This window comes from Spea bombifrons, chromosome 4, assembly GCF_027358695.1.
Source record: "Spea bombifrons isolate aSpeBom1 chromosome 4, aSpeBom1.2.pri, whole genome shotgun sequence".
Taxonomy (NCBI): domain Eukaryota; kingdom Metazoa; phylum Chordata; class Amphibia; order Anura; family Pelobatidae; genus Spea; species Spea bombifrons.
Genome location: NC_071090.1, coordinates 39,805,056 through 39,822,684, shown reverse-complemented (window position 1 = coordinate 39,822,684; position 17,629 = coordinate 39,805,056). Strand labels below are relative to the sequence as shown.

The 17,629-nt window shown below is 37.3% G+C and overlaps 1 protein-coding gene across 1 annotated transcript in view; it reads right to left on the bottom strand.

Moving 5' to 3' along the window:
- STAB2 (stabilin 2) overlaps window positions 1-17,629 on the bottom strand; it is a 52,880-nt gene that overhangs the window by 25,250 nt on the left and 10,001 nt on the right. The window contains exons 11-39 of the mRNA XM_053463660.1: window positions 17,045-17,124; window positions 16,414-16,563; window positions 16,150-16,293; window positions 15,989-16,051; window positions 15,788-15,904; window positions 14,919-14,972; window positions 14,181-14,261; window positions 13,825-13,977; window positions 13,481-13,543; window positions 10,976-11,071; window positions 10,434-10,520; window positions 9,560-9,671; window positions 9,043-9,223; window positions 8,553-8,646; window positions 7,958-8,113; window positions 7,676-7,771; window positions 6,619-6,714; window positions 6,467-6,514; window positions 5,172-5,308; window positions 4,885-4,999; window positions 4,178-4,255; window positions 3,758-3,856; window positions 3,524-3,631; window positions 2,870-3,001; window positions 2,339-2,467; window positions 2,106-2,162; window positions 1,434-1,529; window positions 864-1,059; window positions 54-149 (exon numbers count right to left, since the gene is read on the bottom strand). Of these exons, the coding sequence (XP_053319635.1) occupies window positions 54-149; window positions 864-1,059; window positions 1,434-1,529; window positions 2,106-2,162; window positions 2,339-2,467; window positions 2,870-3,001; window positions 3,524-3,631; window positions 3,758-3,856; window positions 4,178-4,255; window positions 4,885-4,999; window positions 5,172-5,308; window positions 6,467-6,514; window positions 6,619-6,714; window positions 7,676-7,771; window positions 7,958-8,113; window positions 8,553-8,646; window positions 9,043-9,223; window positions 9,560-9,671; window positions 10,434-10,520; window positions 10,976-11,071; window positions 13,481-13,543; window positions 13,825-13,977; window positions 14,181-14,261; window positions 14,919-14,972; window positions 15,788-15,904; window positions 15,989-16,051; window positions 16,150-16,293; window positions 16,414-16,563; window positions 17,045-17,124 (3,114 nt within the window). The remainder of the gene's footprint in view (window positions 1-53; window positions 150-863; window positions 1,060-1,433; window positions 1,530-2,105; window positions 2,163-2,338; window positions 2,468-2,869; window positions 3,002-3,523; window positions 3,632-3,757; window positions 3,857-4,177; window positions 4,256-4,884; window positions 5,000-5,171; window positions 5,309-6,466; window positions 6,515-6,618; window positions 6,715-7,675; window positions 7,772-7,957; window positions 8,114-8,552; window positions 8,647-9,042; window positions 9,224-9,559; window positions 9,672-10,433; window positions 10,521-10,975; window positions 11,072-13,480; window positions 13,544-13,824; window positions 13,978-14,180; window positions 14,262-14,918; window positions 14,973-15,787; window positions 15,905-15,988; window positions 16,052-16,149; window positions 16,294-16,413; window positions 16,564-17,044; window positions 17,125-17,629) is intronic.

Here is a 17,629-nt window from a genome sequence, read left to right as displayed (position 1 = left end):
AGACCCTTTTTGATATATCTCAACACTTTTTGTTAAGATGACAATACACTTACCAGTGTCACAGTTAACTCCCTTCCAGCCAACATCACAGTCACAGGTTCCATCGCCATTGATTCCATCACTACATTTTCCGTTGACACAGGTACATTCTGAACACATGCAAACAAATATTTCTTATAGCGTAAAGACTTTATCTAACCATCTAAATATGTGCATATCTTAGTGAATGGAAGTAATGCTATACTAGTCACTGTAAGGTAAATGTATCATATGGAGAGAAATCACATATGCCCACATGATCACAAGGTTCTACAAATAGGCAATAGGCAGACATTTACCTACTGTGTTGTGTAGCCAAGAGCACAATGCAACCTGAAAACTAATAACTGAATAAACCTTAGCAGATTTCTTAATGTATTCGTTCATTCGAAAGTTTAATCTCATAATCTTCTGATTTTGTGTCACATGCCAAACATTCCTTGAAAAATGATGAATGATGTAGAACCCTACCTGATTAAAGCAGTTTTGGTCATTTAACAATCTACTATGAATGATGTTCACAAGACTGCATTTCGTAAAGAAATAACTCAATTCAGCAGAGTAGGTGGAAGAGGACCTGTGCAAGAGAGACTTCTACAAAGGCATGAAAGTGGGCAAGACCCGGGTGTCTGCTATATCTTTAAACATAACAAAGACTACAGCTGCTAGGTTTCCTTCTCTCTGTTGGACCCTCCACAGAAGTAAATGCACAAGTAACCTCTAGCTTCTTGTTTTTGATGTTGTGTGTCTGCTATATGTTGTCCTGTAGAACATATGATCCTTGTACACAAATAAATTATTAAAAATTGATGACCAGATGGTACCTTGACTACAGCGGGTTCCATATTTTCCCTTGATACACGTTTCACACGCAGTTCCGTTATATCCTTCCTCACACTGACATACCCCAGTGCCGTTAATACCATCCATGCAAATGCCGTTCCCAAAACACGGACTCCCGGGTTTGCCTGGACAAGTTAGGCATTGCTGGCCGAAAAAGCCTGGGCAACAGTCTCTGGTCTGTAAATACATTTATTAACAAACGAATGTAAGGATATTTTGCTCAACAGATTATTTTTAACATAATTACTGCCTATATCTTTTCCTAACTTGATGAAATAAAGTACTGTAAGTACTGTAATTATGTTAAATTACGCATTACTGCCTAGTCGGAGTATCATATGTTTGTGTATATGTATATCTGTTTTCATCTGTTTTCATCTTGCAATAATGTTATGGATTACAATGCATTACATAATAATAAAACACTTTAATATCAATTCATCTCCAACAAGGACCATGAATGCATAGTACAGCAGTAGAGTTTCATACAAGTAAAGAGCATAAATATACCCAAATATCAGAACATAAATACAAAATGAGAAAATACTTACAATTAGTGTCTTGGAACATTTCACCTGACACCCAACATAGATGTATCTTTTTAATGCAGTATATTCGGTATATATGCAGGCCTTTTTTGCACTCATCTGCACAAATATATATAAATAAAAACATTATTAAGGGGGAGAAATATGTTCACAGTTTTGTATGTACCTAGAGCACTTAAAGAAAAATACCCTAAAATAAATGAACGTATCTGGTAATTATCTGGTAATATATCTGCATATATTTTTATTTTGTTTCAGTCATTATGGGCAAATATGAGGAGGTGCGCATTACCTTTTGTAAGCTGAATATTAGGTATGCTACCGACCTACTACTAAATCTGCTAAACGTCTAAGGCCTCAAAAATTCTCAAAAATGTTTTTTTGGGCTGATTACTGATAAAAGTGGCGATAAACGCTGTTACATTTTTTTATTAGAAGCCAACTAGAGGTCTTTTTAGTATGAGAGAGAGAGAGAGAGAGAATGGGATCAGAAAAATGAAGTCTGCTAGGCCTGATCTAAGGCAGTCCTGATGGGACTCGATGGACAGCAGAATGCATACACGCACATGGGTACAATTTTTAGCACACATTTTTGATACAACTGCAAAAACCACAACAGGTTAAGGACAAAATTATTTTAGAATACTGTAAACTACAGCTGTAGTTCAGACTTACCACTGGTTGAGTGTTCACCGGACAGATTGGTGTGGATTTACAATTAGAACACGCGCTCTTTAAAAAACAAACAAAACAACACAATATTACTTTTATTACGCTACTTTATTACCTTGAAATCTAGAGCCATTAACAACTCGTCCCTTCTACATATCACTACTCTCATATCCAAATACTCTCCAAATTACTCATGATAAAGAATTTTGCTAAACAATACAATAAAACAAGGTTACCATAGAAATGGTGGTGTCATTAGAGTCACATCTGTTCTTTTGGATTTCCAAAACCTTCCCAACTCCATGAATAACACCCTTGTTGGTTGCTACTTCAGCATAATTTACCAGCGCATCATTAACGTACACCTAAAGACAGAATGGAAACGTAAAAAATATAAAATGATGGGTTTAACAGGGAATATTAACATTTTATTTTCCTCATTACATGCTGCACCTACAGCTTTTGAAATACTTCAAACATTTATTAAACCTATGGCAGGCATGCTTTGTTTTTCAATCACTGTTTTTTGAAGATATTTCGAAGCTTATCTAATTAATTCCCTGCATTGAAGTTATCTACCTTCTCTTGCCCCCTCTTTATAACAACATGTTGAGCTGATCTAAAGGGGGTTTATTTTAAGTTATAAACATTATTATTTATTTTTCTGAAAATTCCAGTTCTGAAGCCATCCAGTCATTTTTTGATGAAACTATTCTGGCAATGATCATAGAAGACACTGTAACATCCATTTATCTGGTTTCCATCACCTGGTCGTTCTGAGTCAAAAACCCAACTTGGAACGAGAACCCCAGCATTGTTTCACGATGCATGCCATTATGGAGATCATTCTTCAGAAGCTGCTGACCAAGTATGATGTGATATCGCATTGTGTCTTCATCCTAAATCAATAACAAGCAATAAAGCCAGTCTTTAGAATAGTGTTTTTTTTTCCTCTTTTTATTTTACAATGTTTGTCCATATTATCTGGCACGTTTTATAACTCTAAAACATATAAACGGAATAATTCAATAACAACTAATTTAGAATTTTTATTACTATTACTGATATTATTTGCAATGTATCCTTTTCCATAGGACAGATGGACATTCTGGAAACTATGTTCTTCAACACATCCAAGGCTGGGCTAGTATGAATGTATGGGTTTCCTGAGAAGGAAAATTAAGGCTGCTGAGCTGCCCTGCCTGTCAGGAACACCCACAGAGTCAAGCTTCAAGGGACACGTGATCAAGGCTTTTTAAAGGTGGATTTTGAAAAATATGTTAATATGGTCATCAATAATCGAAACATTCTGTTAATATCTATCAATCATTGGCTCCGTGAATATTGTTAACAGATGGGGCATTCTTTTTATGACCACAGAGAAATCATGGATGAAAACTGGTGAAAAAACATATATATACCATAGTTGCTGGACTTTTGCTGCGAATATACTCGTTAATTGCATCGTTATTAGGTGCAAATACTGTGTACGAATCAGCAGCTTCAATCTCTTCTGCCAGTTTGTATTCCTAAAGAGAAAAAGCCAGGAATGGGTAAAGTGTAATTGTATTTAATTAATTAACATGAAAATGTGCCTGTTTTGGAAGGCGTTTCAGATTTTTTGTGTAAAGAAGCTCATAGAAAGCAATACTTACATTAACATAACTCCGAAAAATGGAATAATCAGGCATCTGGTCTAATCTAGCCATAAGGTCTGGCACCGATGAAGCCATAAGAGGGAGAGGTGTCAATACCTGCAAATAGTACATTGCTAAGAATTCGTTTTGCTGGCAACATCTGCACATTGGATATTAAACATAAATGTCCCGTTAATGCTTGTTGTCTGCCTTTACTGCCTCTGGCATGGCAGTAACATATTTTCTTTGTTAATCAGTACCTCGTTTAAGTATGATCAAACCTGTACCAATACAGTTCATTTGTTAAATTATTAATTTGGCAAAGTTTCAAATAGGAAAACTACAAACAGGACATCTCCAGTGATCTAAACCTCACTGTCAAAAAAGATTATTGTTATCAATTATGTGAGTAAAACTAGTTTGCATTATAACACACACCTTGTCAATAAGATGCACAACCCCATTTTTAGCAACCACATCTCCAACGACAAAGTTTGCTCCTCCAATAGAGATACTCTGCAACAGAAAATGTATTATATTGGTCACACTGGGGCAAATAAACGTTGTAGCATTAAATGGCTGGTTTGGAGTGGCAGAAACTGCATTTCAATACTAGCTGGGTGAATACAATAAAATAATCCTGAACCTAATCTGCTGTCCAATAATCTGGACAGCAAACCACAGTGATATTGTTTTCTTAGTTTATACAATGTCATTGGGATATTATAATATTTTATTATACAGCAGGGGGTGGCAACATTTAGCCTGGGGGCAAAAGTAGTCCACAACCTATGTGTTAAACAACAGACTTAGTGTACACATTCATCAAGAAGATCCAGAATGGATCCATAAAAGAGCCAATAAGGATCAAGTCAAACTGAAGATTTTGCATAGAACCTGCGTTATACCAGAAACCCCAGTGGCTATATGTAAAACACAACAAGGTAATTTTGACAGTGGCCCAAAATCTGAAAATCTGAAGCAGCCCAAGGAACAACTACACCCCCGCTTGCCAGCACTCCCCTTTTATATATGGAGGAGTACCACTTCTTGATGAAATTCAGTGGTTAATAACTCATTTTTATCATACTAATGCTTATAAATGTGGCAGCAATTTGCATTTGAAAAAAAATGCTCTGATTTACCCCATTTTCATTGGAAAGCTTCAAGTAATTACTACGTAGAGACGTAGCCAGCAAGTCAGATGAAGATAAGTTCTTTAAGTCCTGGACGCGATAGACACCAGATATTATATGGTACCTGCACGTAAAATGAATGAAAAAAATGGTTACATGGATTTTCTGTGTCTCGTCTAAAATGTTTTAGCGAATACAAGTGTGACATAGGAGAAAGAATAGTGCAGATGGATACAGACTATGATTTCCATAGGCAGACTACGGTCAGCATACAAATAACGGGCATTGATAGTTACTTTAGCAAGGCTGGCGCATTTTCTTTTGCCGTCCAGTAGGCTTTGTCCTGCTGATTCATATTATCGAAAGCTTGCACGGATGGCACTAGCACAGTGACGTTAGGTGATTGAGTAAGCATTGATAATATGGATGGGTCCTGTGCACGAAAGAGAGACACAACAATTCTCTATATTATTATATATTTGGGAATCACCTATATGCACCTATTAAACAACACCATACAAAACTGAACATAAGATGGAAGCACTTCAGATATGCAAAGGTAAAACTATGTGTTAATCCTATTAGATTACAATGCGGTGATACAAGATGATTGATAAAAATCAACAGATGTGCCATATTTTTCATTTTTTACTTTAATGGTGCCAACAAAACTGCAAGATTACATTCTAAAGAGTATAAATATAATAAATGATCATTATTTCATAAAAACCAAGAAGAGGAAGTGCTTTTCGCATAACTATTATTCAAACTACCTAGAGCTCAAACTTTTCATTTGTAAAATAATTTCCCGTTCTGACGTCCTCTACCCTTCTCCTTCCGCCTTTACAAAGGTTGCCAGAACCAATGAACAAAAGAGCCAGAGTAACTTAGGGTAAAACTAACATGAAAATCTTGAAAGCAGGAAGTTAAGATGACTGCTCCCACTGGTATAAATATATGGTGGAATGGGAATACATAGAAGTTGCTTATTTTTAATCTGTAAACACCAACACATATGCAATATGGATTGCTGTTTAAATCCAATAGACAGTGGAAGGAGCCTGCATTGCGAGGAGAGATAAAGCCAGCCTGTGAGACCCAAAGCTTCCAGACTACAACAGATGGCTCAGTCAAAGGAAGGTACTCAAGCACGACCTCCATCAAGGGCCTCACCATTACCCCAGGTGGCTTCCTAATATCTGGGGAGGTGTGTACCTCAATGTTATTGAAATGTTCATGTTCGTACTGTTTTAAACTTACATACAGGCTACATTTTTTAAGAGAACTTTTCATTATAGTGTCTGTGATTCTTGTGTCCTGTGTGATGTATATGTCCTAGTATAATACTCAGGAGTACTACTAGGTGGACGCACTGCCAAACTGCTATATTGCCCCCTAACTCTCAGCTGTGCGGTAGCCAGGATCTCCTGTAGGCGCCAGCCATCGTGTAGACACCTTCCAGGGTATCAGGCCCAAGGTAAAAAGTGTTACAAGGCTATAAATCCTTTTCTTCAAACTTATGTCACATTAGACATCTCTAAGGTACAATTGGAAGATTGGAAGCCTGTACCATTAAGCAGTTTTTACTTACTTGAATCTGTTTCCAGAATTCAGAAGCTTGTGGAAGGGATGAAATCACCTAAAAAAAGTAACGATACTGAGAAAAGAACGCAGTTGGGTCGCTCTTAACATGTGTTTGTCACGTGTAGAATAGTATACTTTGACCATGTAGTTGAAACTTACATCTGCTACACTTCCAAAGCATGTAGTACCGTCACCTTCATAGCCTTCTCGACATACACATTCCCAAAATCCTGATGGCATTTTCTGACAACTTGCCTAGAATTAAACATGTTGTTGAATGTTGTGTAATCCTAGAGGTTTTTTTTTACAAAGAATAATTGAAATACGTTTAATTATAATAGCGCCACGATTGCTGTTAGAGTCTTTGCAAATGTATAACGCCTATTATAACAATTCACACCGTTCACAATCTGCATTAACTCCTAACTCTTTTGGAGAGCACAGTGAAATTGCTCATTCACAAATAGTTGAGTTTCGTTTTGCACTCGGTTGCTACATAAAATCAAGCAAACTCCACAAAAGGGAAGGCGAGACAAAACTACAAGCCCTCTGGAAAACTAACAGACTGAGTAACTTGGCTGGCAAATTTGACTGCCACCTCAACGGCTGTAAAGGCTACCTCAACAGTGCTTGACAGCAGCTCAACAGCTATTGAGTGTAGTTCAACAAAACTCGGGATACTTGAAATGCCAAACTTGATAACAATCATCTTAACACCATCTTTGCATCTATTGAACGGGTTTTTTACTGTTCAAGCTTGCAGTCAAGCACTGTTGTTATAGCGCAGTCAACGTACCACCTGTAATATGACTGAGATCCATCCCAAGGCTGCAGGAACATTGCATTGGTTCCTATGACAATTGCCTCGTTGTATCAAAGGTGCTTTTTATATATGATTGCCCCTATGACGTGTAGTGTATTGATAAGGGGTGTGTATGACTACACTGTATCTGTACTACTTTTGTTTCTGAGGACAACCCCTGGGCTGGTATAACAGACACCGTATAATAACGTTAGTAACATGACTGGTGAACTCTATTTTCTACCTTCAAATGTCTAGGACTTTTTCTCCAGTATTGTTTATATCTATATTTTTTATATTGGGATAGTTTTATATAATGTGGGTGTCAATACATGTAACAAATGAACATATTTATGATATGAAAAATTAGAAGCCCCCATTAAACATGTTAAATGTTCTAAAACTGAAACTTACCAAGAAATGACACTTATTTTTCTCCTCCAGGCACACATTAATTGGTTCACATTCAACACCATTTCCTCTGAATCCTTTGTTGCACTCACAGTCGCTCTATAAAATAGACAGGAATTATAGTTCACAAATACCACCAACGCCCAGTTGGAAGAATTCCTTGTTCCACCATAATAATATTATTGAAATAATAGGTATTAGTTACCAGTACTCCCCTAGCTTAAGTTTCTCCACAGCACCTAATCGTATTTTTTATTCTTTTATAAATGTTCTTATTTTTTTTACCTGGCCTGGGCCAATATATACACAGGAAGCATTTTCATGGCAGCCTCCATTGGCTTGGAGACAATTATTGATCTCTGAGCAGTCCAGTCCATCTCCTGTCCATCCAGTGCGACACACACACTTGTGCTGTGCCGGGCCCGTCTGAATGCATTCAGCCTGTTATAATACAACAAAAGTCCAATGTAAAGGCTTGACATGGAATGAACCTTTGAATCTACAAAGGATTAACGAATGCAACAACAGGAGAATTGCTTATGGGAGATTGTAAATGCTTTAGCAGGTCTGAGCTTTTGGCTGACATTACTCAATTTTCTTTAATGGTGTGAATGTGTGTCACCAAATATATAGATTGTGAAACTTCTTGTAGAAACAATATTTGTAATCATGCAAATATAATAAATTATTGAGTGATATTGATGACCAAGTTCTTTTGCATGAATATTAGCTGTATGACATCAGTGATGCTACACTCCCAGGTAAATTGAGATTGCACACTGATGCAGCAATACGTTTCCAAGTTATATAGTTATATAGTTATATATATAGAGTGTAGCTGTAGTAAGAACCTTTCCGTGCTGTAGCTTGGTATACTTACATTAACATTGCACACCTGCCCGCTTGAAGTAGAGCAGGGATTTGATTCTTTGCAAAATGTTCCATCTCCTTCATATCCAGGCTTGCAAACACAGCTGGAAGATAAACATTTGTAAATTCATGTATGATGCTTATTAAGGCCATAACTTCCACGGGGCGAGAAGGTCAACTGACATGCTAATCCGGGCTCCTTCATGCCTTCGCTTCATGCTTCCCCATACAACATTGCCTTGTGCTTCTTCTGCTTTTCTACATAAGGCAACGTGTAATTTCTATGGATTAACAGCAAGCGCATGCAAAACAGATGCACATGCATACTTTAAAATACAGAAACATCACATATTCTGAGAACAAATTCACAGCTATATTTAACTATTACTTATTTCATTATAAGCACCCCTATATACGTGGGATCATAAGCAGAACCAGAGAAAGTAGTACATGGAGCCAGTTCACAGTTACAGATAAATATCATTTGGGTGGAAAGGTACCTTGGAGTCCCATTGCTAAATTCGCAGTCTGCATGTGCGTGGCAGAAAGTAAACAAAGGACCACATGGGGTTGTCTTCTTGTCACAAAATTTCCCAGCATATCCATTCAGGCAAGAATCAGGTAGGCAGCTCCCATCACTGTCTACATGGTTATTACATCTTCCATGGACACAGGGGCATTCTAGTTCCAAGAAATATAGACATTAAGATATACATTCCAGCATCTCCATTGGCCAGAAGGTTTCTTGTTTTATGGTGGTATGGCTAAGGCCAGGACATAACTTTTCTAGATTACTTTCATGCGCCATTTATACAAATGTTGTTAAATTGTACTAATGATTTTGTGTCTTAAATGAACAGTCTAGTCTGTTGTTTTTACTTTTTACTTTAATATTTAAGAAGGCAGATGAATTATGTAAATTAGTAATCTTAGTGCCGATACATTTACCCCTCAGTTGTAAGATGGAAAACAAAAAAGGCAAAGTGTAACTGAAACCAAAACAGCATTGTTACTTACTTTTGTCACATCGGATTCCATATTTGTTACTGTCAAAACAACGTCTACAGTCTGATCCACTGAACGCGGCTTCACAAACACAAGTACCATTCCCAGTAATGCCGTCCATGCACTGGCAAAATCACAACAGCAGCATGTCACTAAACACGTATGCATTTGTATGACATTTGTATCCCGACAGTCCAGTCATAATAATATCTGGACATCTTTACAAATAAGGCTACAATTTCTTTGACTAGATTTGCTACTTTTGAGGATTGTGTCTGATTGTATAGTTTAAATATCACAATTATTACATAGTAATTATAGTTGACCCGCCAACAAAAAAACATCAATCATTAAAGTATTTTAACACCAAATGTAATCTTAGTTTCGAGGCGTATTTGAGACATATATTCATCTACTCTGCTGTTCCACCTGCTCTGTTAAGTTTCAAATGTTTGTAACTAAGTGAAACATTGGAAACATAGTTTTAGTACTGTGAAACGTTTACTTAATCATAGACTTACATAAGTTCATGAGAACAGGGTCTTCTTCATCTGTACCTTAATGTGTGTCAATGTTCTTCTCAGTTTTAATTGTTGATTTCCATTATTATTATTATGTTTTTTTTTAATATAGCGCCAACAATTTACGCAGCGCTTAATACAATAAATATATTCAAGGGGTATGACAAGACGAGAATTGACAGACTAAGACAAACTGGTTTTGTATAATTACTATAACTAATTATTGACTTATACAGCGCCATCATATTCTACAGCACAATACAAGGCAACAGAACACAACAAGTTGTTATGTTGGACTCAAAGAAACGAAAGGTTAAGAGGGACCTACTAAAATGAACTTAAAATAGAGAAGATAAGGTACATACCTCTCCATTGCCAGAGCATGGGTTGATGAAACCTCCTGGGCATGGAATGCAGTCTGGACCATAGAAACCTTTACAACATTGGGGTACCTGCAATGAAAACGACACTGGCTGATCTGGCTATAATTATGTTTTTATATTAGTATTTCTAGCTTTCATGTTTTGGGACAAGGGCTTCCATAATGATGGGCTTCAAGCCTGCTTTTCATTTTCAAAGTAAGTAATATTAGTGCAAAACTATTGGGAAAAGTGGAAAAAGTATGGCTTTGTCAGTAATGTATGTTTCTGGATGTATTACACACGTCTGCGGTTGGGGGGGGTTGGGCAGCCTTATGGTGGAAGTGCAAACACATTTATGCGTCAGTGACCACAGCTTGATGTTTTAATACAAGATAATAGGGACTGCATAAAACACTCAAAAAGATATTTGGGTAAAATAAAAGAGAAAAATGAGAATAGATTTAGGACTGGATAACAGACAGTGAGGAGTTAGAGGAAGAAATCCAGTCTGTATGTAGATTTTTAATTTAAATGTCATTATTTACCTTAACTGTTGCATTGCAGTACCTAGAGCATCCAAGCAGAGAATAGTCACTATCCATAACAGTGGTTCTGCGGAAGCATTTTGTGCTGAAAATACTCTGGAATTTAAAAACAAAAATTATTTAAAAACTTAGTACTGCTATTTCAATTATGTCATCTTCTTAATATCAGTAATAATAATAAGCAACTGTTTGCTGTGACACCTCTTGTTAACTCTCCATGGCTCATTAACTTTACCAACAATGTTAGCCATTTGTGGTCCAAAAAATAGAAGTAACAACATAAAAAACTATTCTGGAATGGATTTTATAGACTGTACATCAGATATCCGATTGTTTCTGTATACCAGATATACCTTGATAACAGCACCCGAAAAACATAGTTTATTTATGTTGGTCACCAGTGTATAATCCATTTTTACTCAAGTAGGATAAATATATTGTTTCACATGCCCTGTATTAGGACAACAATGTGAGTATTTTACTTGTGTGCTGTTGACATCATTTTGCTGATACTCTGGAGCCTTGAAAAACGAATGCATTAAGCAACATGAACGGTTACAGGTAGGAGGGTTTGTGACTTAGGATGCCATATTTAATTCTTTAGCCTTTTTCTGTCTTTACTGTGCAGGGAATTCCAGAACACAGTGGGCTAAGCTTTTTAATGTACTAGCTAATAAAGCCTGTGGTGCCACAGACACAGTGGACAGAATTCTTACATATCAAAAATATCTTACATTTAGGTTATAAACTGTTTTACTTGAGGGTGCCAAGCAACCCTGAGTGACAGTAGCTCTAGGAAAACTGACATACAATTGCCCCAGACTTAACATGGGTTGGGACAAATATATTCCAGCCTTACTTAAAGTCTGAGCCTGACTGTTGTTCATTGCAAAACTTAAATGGACTAGAAAATGAATTCTAGTAATCTAAGGGTGTCAAATTGATACAAGGAATAAAACAGCATCTCCTTTGGTACTCCCATTCAGAACCTCGGCGTATTTAACATGTTTAGCTACTTTGTTTTTTACTTGTAACTGCATTCCGTTCACTAAGCCTTACTTTCAAACGTAATTTATACGGAGGCATGCCTGAAGATATCATATATTTAAAAAATCCTCTGGAAAGTTTGCCCTTTCCTGCTTATCATCGGTCAACTTGGTATCCATGCTACTGTAAACAACAGTGTCTCCTTCCAGTCTATTAAGTACATCTTCGTGAAGATTATTTTTTGGGAACAACAGTACATGTCCACTATATTCACTTGTTTAATTGTGACATTAATTTAGCTTTAAAAAGGAGTTAATGAGCTCTTCCATTTAAAAAAATGCGATGACATACTGTGTTAGTCACTTAGTTACCCAAGTCTGTCTTATACTGATGGAGTGATACGGAACTTCACCCTGTGAGCCTTTGACAGGAAAGAGGAAATAATAGATCTTATTTTTTAATGTCTTTCAAAGGTGGATGGGGTGGGGGCAGGGCCGGCCTTTGGGGTGTGCGACCTGTGCGACCGCACAGGACGGCACACTCCAGGGGGCGCCGCCGCCGAGTCCTCCCCCGCCGCCGCCGCCACCGCCGCCGCCGCGGGGTCCTCCTTCGCAGCCGCCACGGGGTCCTACGCCGCTGCCGCCACCGCCGCCGCGGGGTCCTCCGCCGCTGCTGCTGCCGCCGCCCCCCCCCTCTGCACCTAAATGAAAACATTGTTGGTTTTTTTTGTTGTTGGTTTTTTTAACTTTATTTAACAACCTCCATGTTAAGGATGCTAAATAAAGTTAAAAAAACCAACAACAAAAAAAACCAACAATGTTTTCATTTATGTCCCGGGCAGGGGCGCCGAGCGGTTGCTCGTGAAGTTCTCAGCAACCGCTCGACGCCCCTTACTCTCCCCATGAAATGCCGGCAGGACTCCTCAAGGTAAGTTAGGATAAGGAGAAGTAGGGAGAGCGGGGGGATAGTTTGAAGGAAGAGGCAGAGGGGGGTAGTTTGAAGGGGCAGAGGGGGGGTAGTTTGAAGGGGCAGAGGGGGGGTAGTTTGAAGGGGCAGAGGGGGGGTAGTTTGAAGGGGCAGAGGGGGGGTAGTTTGAAGGGGCAGAGGGGGGTAGTTTGAAGGGGCAGAGGGGGGGTAGTTTGAAGGGGCAGAGGGGGGGTAGTTTGAAGGGGCAGAGAGGGGAGTAGTTTGAAGGGGCAGAGAGGGGAGTAGTTTGAAGGGGCAGAGGGGAGTAGTTTGAAGGGGCAGAGGGGAGTAGTTTGAAGGGGCATAGGGGGGTAGTTTGAAGGGGCATAGGGGGGTAGTTTGAAGGGGCATAGGGGGGTAGTTTGAAGGCACGGGGGGGTAGTGAGGGGGGCGCCAGAGGAGTAGTTCGCACAGGGCGCCGGAACACCTAAGGCCGGCTCTGGGTGGGGGCATAATGTTTGCATAATGCAAACAATGTCTGTTTAGGTTTTTGGTTGACATGAAATAGTCCAAAATGAAGAATACTAGCAAATAGTAAACATTTCTTCTTACAAGGTGTTCGGAACCCTTAGGGCATATACTGTAAAATGACATCGTGCAAGACACACAGGATCCCTATGAGATAAACACAAAATGAAAACAGAAATTAGATACATACCCAAGCCAGCATTATAATACTTCACAAATACAGTATAGTGTACAAATATGGTACATGTGCTTCAAGGCTATGTAATGAGCAGCATTTGAGTGTATCTATCTTTAGTAACCTTTGAAAGCTATAATACAAACAAGTGCTGTACAAATTATATATATATACATATATATATATATATATATATATATATATATATATATACATACGGTACAAATACAAAAACTGTATGTATTTTACATACTCGTTGTATTTCATATCTTGTCTCATCACATCTGTGTGGCAGGATGGGCAATATTGATGACGGAATAAGGACACCATCCAGAGTATAAATGCGCCCATTTTTTGCAGCAACATCAACTTCTTCAACATTTTGCCCATTTACTAGAATCCGGCCCTTTAAAGAAAGAAAGAAAGAAAAATACATGCAATGTCAAATTGGGTAGCCCCAGCTTATTCATTATACATCCCACTACCTGCTCATCCTGGTTAAGATGAAGTCCAGGATAGCAATGTCATAAAAATACTTATCTTTAGTAAACTTTAAACTTCAACCAGAGCATTACTTTTGAAGAATATCAGTACAATGTCGATACTTACATTGCTAGTTGTATTGAACTGGACTAGTTGGTTAGCCATGGTCATAATGCTATTTGATGAAATGATGTTGGCAACATCCAGCTAAGAAAAACACATGAAATTAATCCATAAGTAAACATGATATACTAAATGCATAACAGAACATGAGCTTGTGAGTCATGGGACCAAATAAATGCATCTACGAATGAGCTAGAATTCTCCTGCATCATATATATATATATATATATATATATATATATATATATATATATATATACACATACACACTAATTGCTGGACAAATATTGTCTTCCCAACACTTCCACAACTACCAGATAAACCATAAAGCTGGGTTATTCATAAAATCACCATTAAACTACCAATATTTGGGAGACTCTAGACATGTGCCTATTCTATCTAATGGATAATCCACCACTGCATACTAGGTGTGTAATGCACAGTACAGACGCTACTCATTTATTATTAATCAGGGAGTGTATATAATTATTATTGACTGTTGGCTTTTAGTGCAGAGCCCCATGGCCATACAAAGAGTTATAAAATCAAGGTCAAAGTTGTGAGTCTCTTCATCACCTTCATCTTATTACATTTTACCCTCATTACCTTACTCAGACCTCCTTACAAATTCTCATTTAATACTTTGGGGCAAATATTCCCTTTTGGCCCCTGAGTGGATTCAGATGGACAGCCCAGACTGTCTATATCCAGTTGTGATAAATCATCAGGCTGTATACTTACCTCAGCTGGAGTGATAATATGGTATCGTAGTAGTTCCAGAAGTTTTCGGGAGCCCTAAATAAATAAGCATTATTTGTAATTGTTTAAAATGTGTGTAATCTTCTATACAACATACATACACAAACAAGGGAGGGCTGGTAACATTCAGTCTGGGGGCGAGTTCAGGTAAATGGCCCATTATTAAGCATTCTAAGACAGCAGGATCAATGTGTACTATGCAGTCCTGCCCAAACTACATTTACAGAAAGAGGATGCATTGAAAGCCATTAAAGGAGCACATAAAGAATCCATGTCATAATGTGAGTCCTTGTTACTCTGGTCACCCTGGTGGATACATGGGAAACTGCGTGTAGAACACAAAAAGATTCAGTGGCCCAAAAAGTTTCAATAAGGACAGCCCTGGGGGGAGCAATACCCCCCCCGCCCTTTACACAAACACTAAGAAGAACAAAAATGGCTAACTGAATACAGCTCATGTCCTAACACTAACCCAACAAGAAATAGTAAAAAAAACATGTTTTCTGAAGTAATTGTGTTGAAAGTGGACTAAAGATATTATGACATAACAAAACACTAGAAAAGTGTGTTTAGCAATAAATAAATGTAATACATTAAAATGAATCATTTGTATTATTGCATTTTAGTTAGTGAATCATCCTGAAGAGCCTTGATATATATTATATTATATATACTATACATAATATATATTATATTATATATACTATACCTAAAACATACCCAAATATAAAAGTAATGAACATGGCAACCATATTTTAAGACAATAGTTATTCCCTTATTTGGATAAAGAAATGTATGCAGATAAAGATATCTAAGAAAAATGTAGTAAGAATATAATATTTTTTTTTTACCTGTTTGGAAAGCAGATATTCTAGAGTTTCATTTCCCATTTTAGACAGGGGTTCATTATTAGGAACAAATATGGTATATGGTCCATCCTTCTCCAAAACTGGTCCCAAGTTTGATTTCTGTTAAATCATACATCAGCAGTTATTAAATATTTTAGGAGTGTTTGGAACTTCAAGCCTTTCTACACAACACCACTGTCTCACCTCTAAGAGCATCCTGAACGTATTGTATCTGCCATTGTCCTGTAGAATTTTCATTATTGATTCCTAAACAAGCCAACAGAAAATGTTCTAAGAAAGATGAAGCAAAGTGCAAGCTACATTTAAGAGATTCTCCGACGGTCCCAGAATGAGGAATGTCTTACCTTTTTGTTGCTCTCCAGGGTTGGTTCCACAAAGTCCAAGGTTTTATCGATTATATGCAAGATCCCGTTGGAAGCAATTATGTTTTCCTGTAGTACTTTCGCCTTCTTCTTACCTCCATGAATCCTTATCCTAAACAAGTTGTCCTGTGCACAGTACATATTCATGTTATAACGTGCACTCTTTATTTTTCACTTGAAAGATCACTTTTATGCCCATCAGCTTGTTTACATTCATATACATTATTTAAGTTCCTATGTTCTTACCGAATTCAAGACTGTTACATCGCCAGACTTCCCAGTTAATGTGTAAATGATATCCGTCTTATTCAATATATCAGCACTTAACTGGCCAGCAATAATGTGAAGTTTTATAAAATACAACATGTTCTCCTTGTTTGCTTTAAGACTAGTTACCTGTAATAGAAGCATATTGATTAGAACGGGTCACGTCAATCATATGGAACGTCTATTGCTAGAAACTGATGTGCACCCAGTCCAAGAAAAATATTTTGAACTTTTACAATTGCATCTACCCCAATGTAATAATTCATAATGTTCAAGTTTGACAACTGATAATGAGTTTGCCCAACAGAATTTAGGATGTGACTAGTAATTTTATGTTTTCATTACTGGATGTCATAAAAGCACTAAATGATAATGTGTTAAATGCTCTTGGGGAGGTGGCCACAAAATCACAAGCTTCAAATCCATTAAGCTGATGGGTTCTTTACCACTTTTTTTCACTTTGACTATATAGGAAAAATGCTGTTGATAGAAGCTTCCTTTAGTGAAAAGCAGACGGTATTTGTTAATGACTTCTACAATTCCTACAATGATTTACCAAAATGCATTTCTTTTTCAATGAGAGCCGTAGATCTAAAGCACAATAACTTACATCTTTCCCTTTAATCCCTTTGTTTATTGGTACCAGTACTGTAAATGGGCCCATGGTAGAGAGTGGCCAGGAGTAGGCATCTTTGTGAGAGATAGAGAAAATAAATGTCACTGTTACATATATTTATTTAAGGATTGTGATCCGCTTTTTATGTACACAATTGTGGCATGGTTGGAACATTAATTTTTTTTAAAAAATAGACAATTGGCAAGCTAATTTCTTAAAAACTAAACTAAAAAGTATTCATTAAATAAATAATAAAATAAAATTAATAATGCCAATGCTATTAGTTGTTTTATCCATTCCGAGCAGGACTTAAAAGCTTTGTTTAAGTGGCATGGCTATAGGTTATATAGAAACAGATAGTTATATGTAAACTAAACGAATACTTGTGATCACAGGTTACTTTAGAAAAAGATACATTATAATGATATCAGCTTAGTATCTCTCATATCCTCTAGGGAGACCATTAGAGCAGCGGGTACCCTAATGTTCTACTAATGTACTTAGTAGCTCCATATAGCTATAGTTGTTTTAGGGTTTGCTAAAACATATATCATAATTATGATATTATGAATTTTCTTC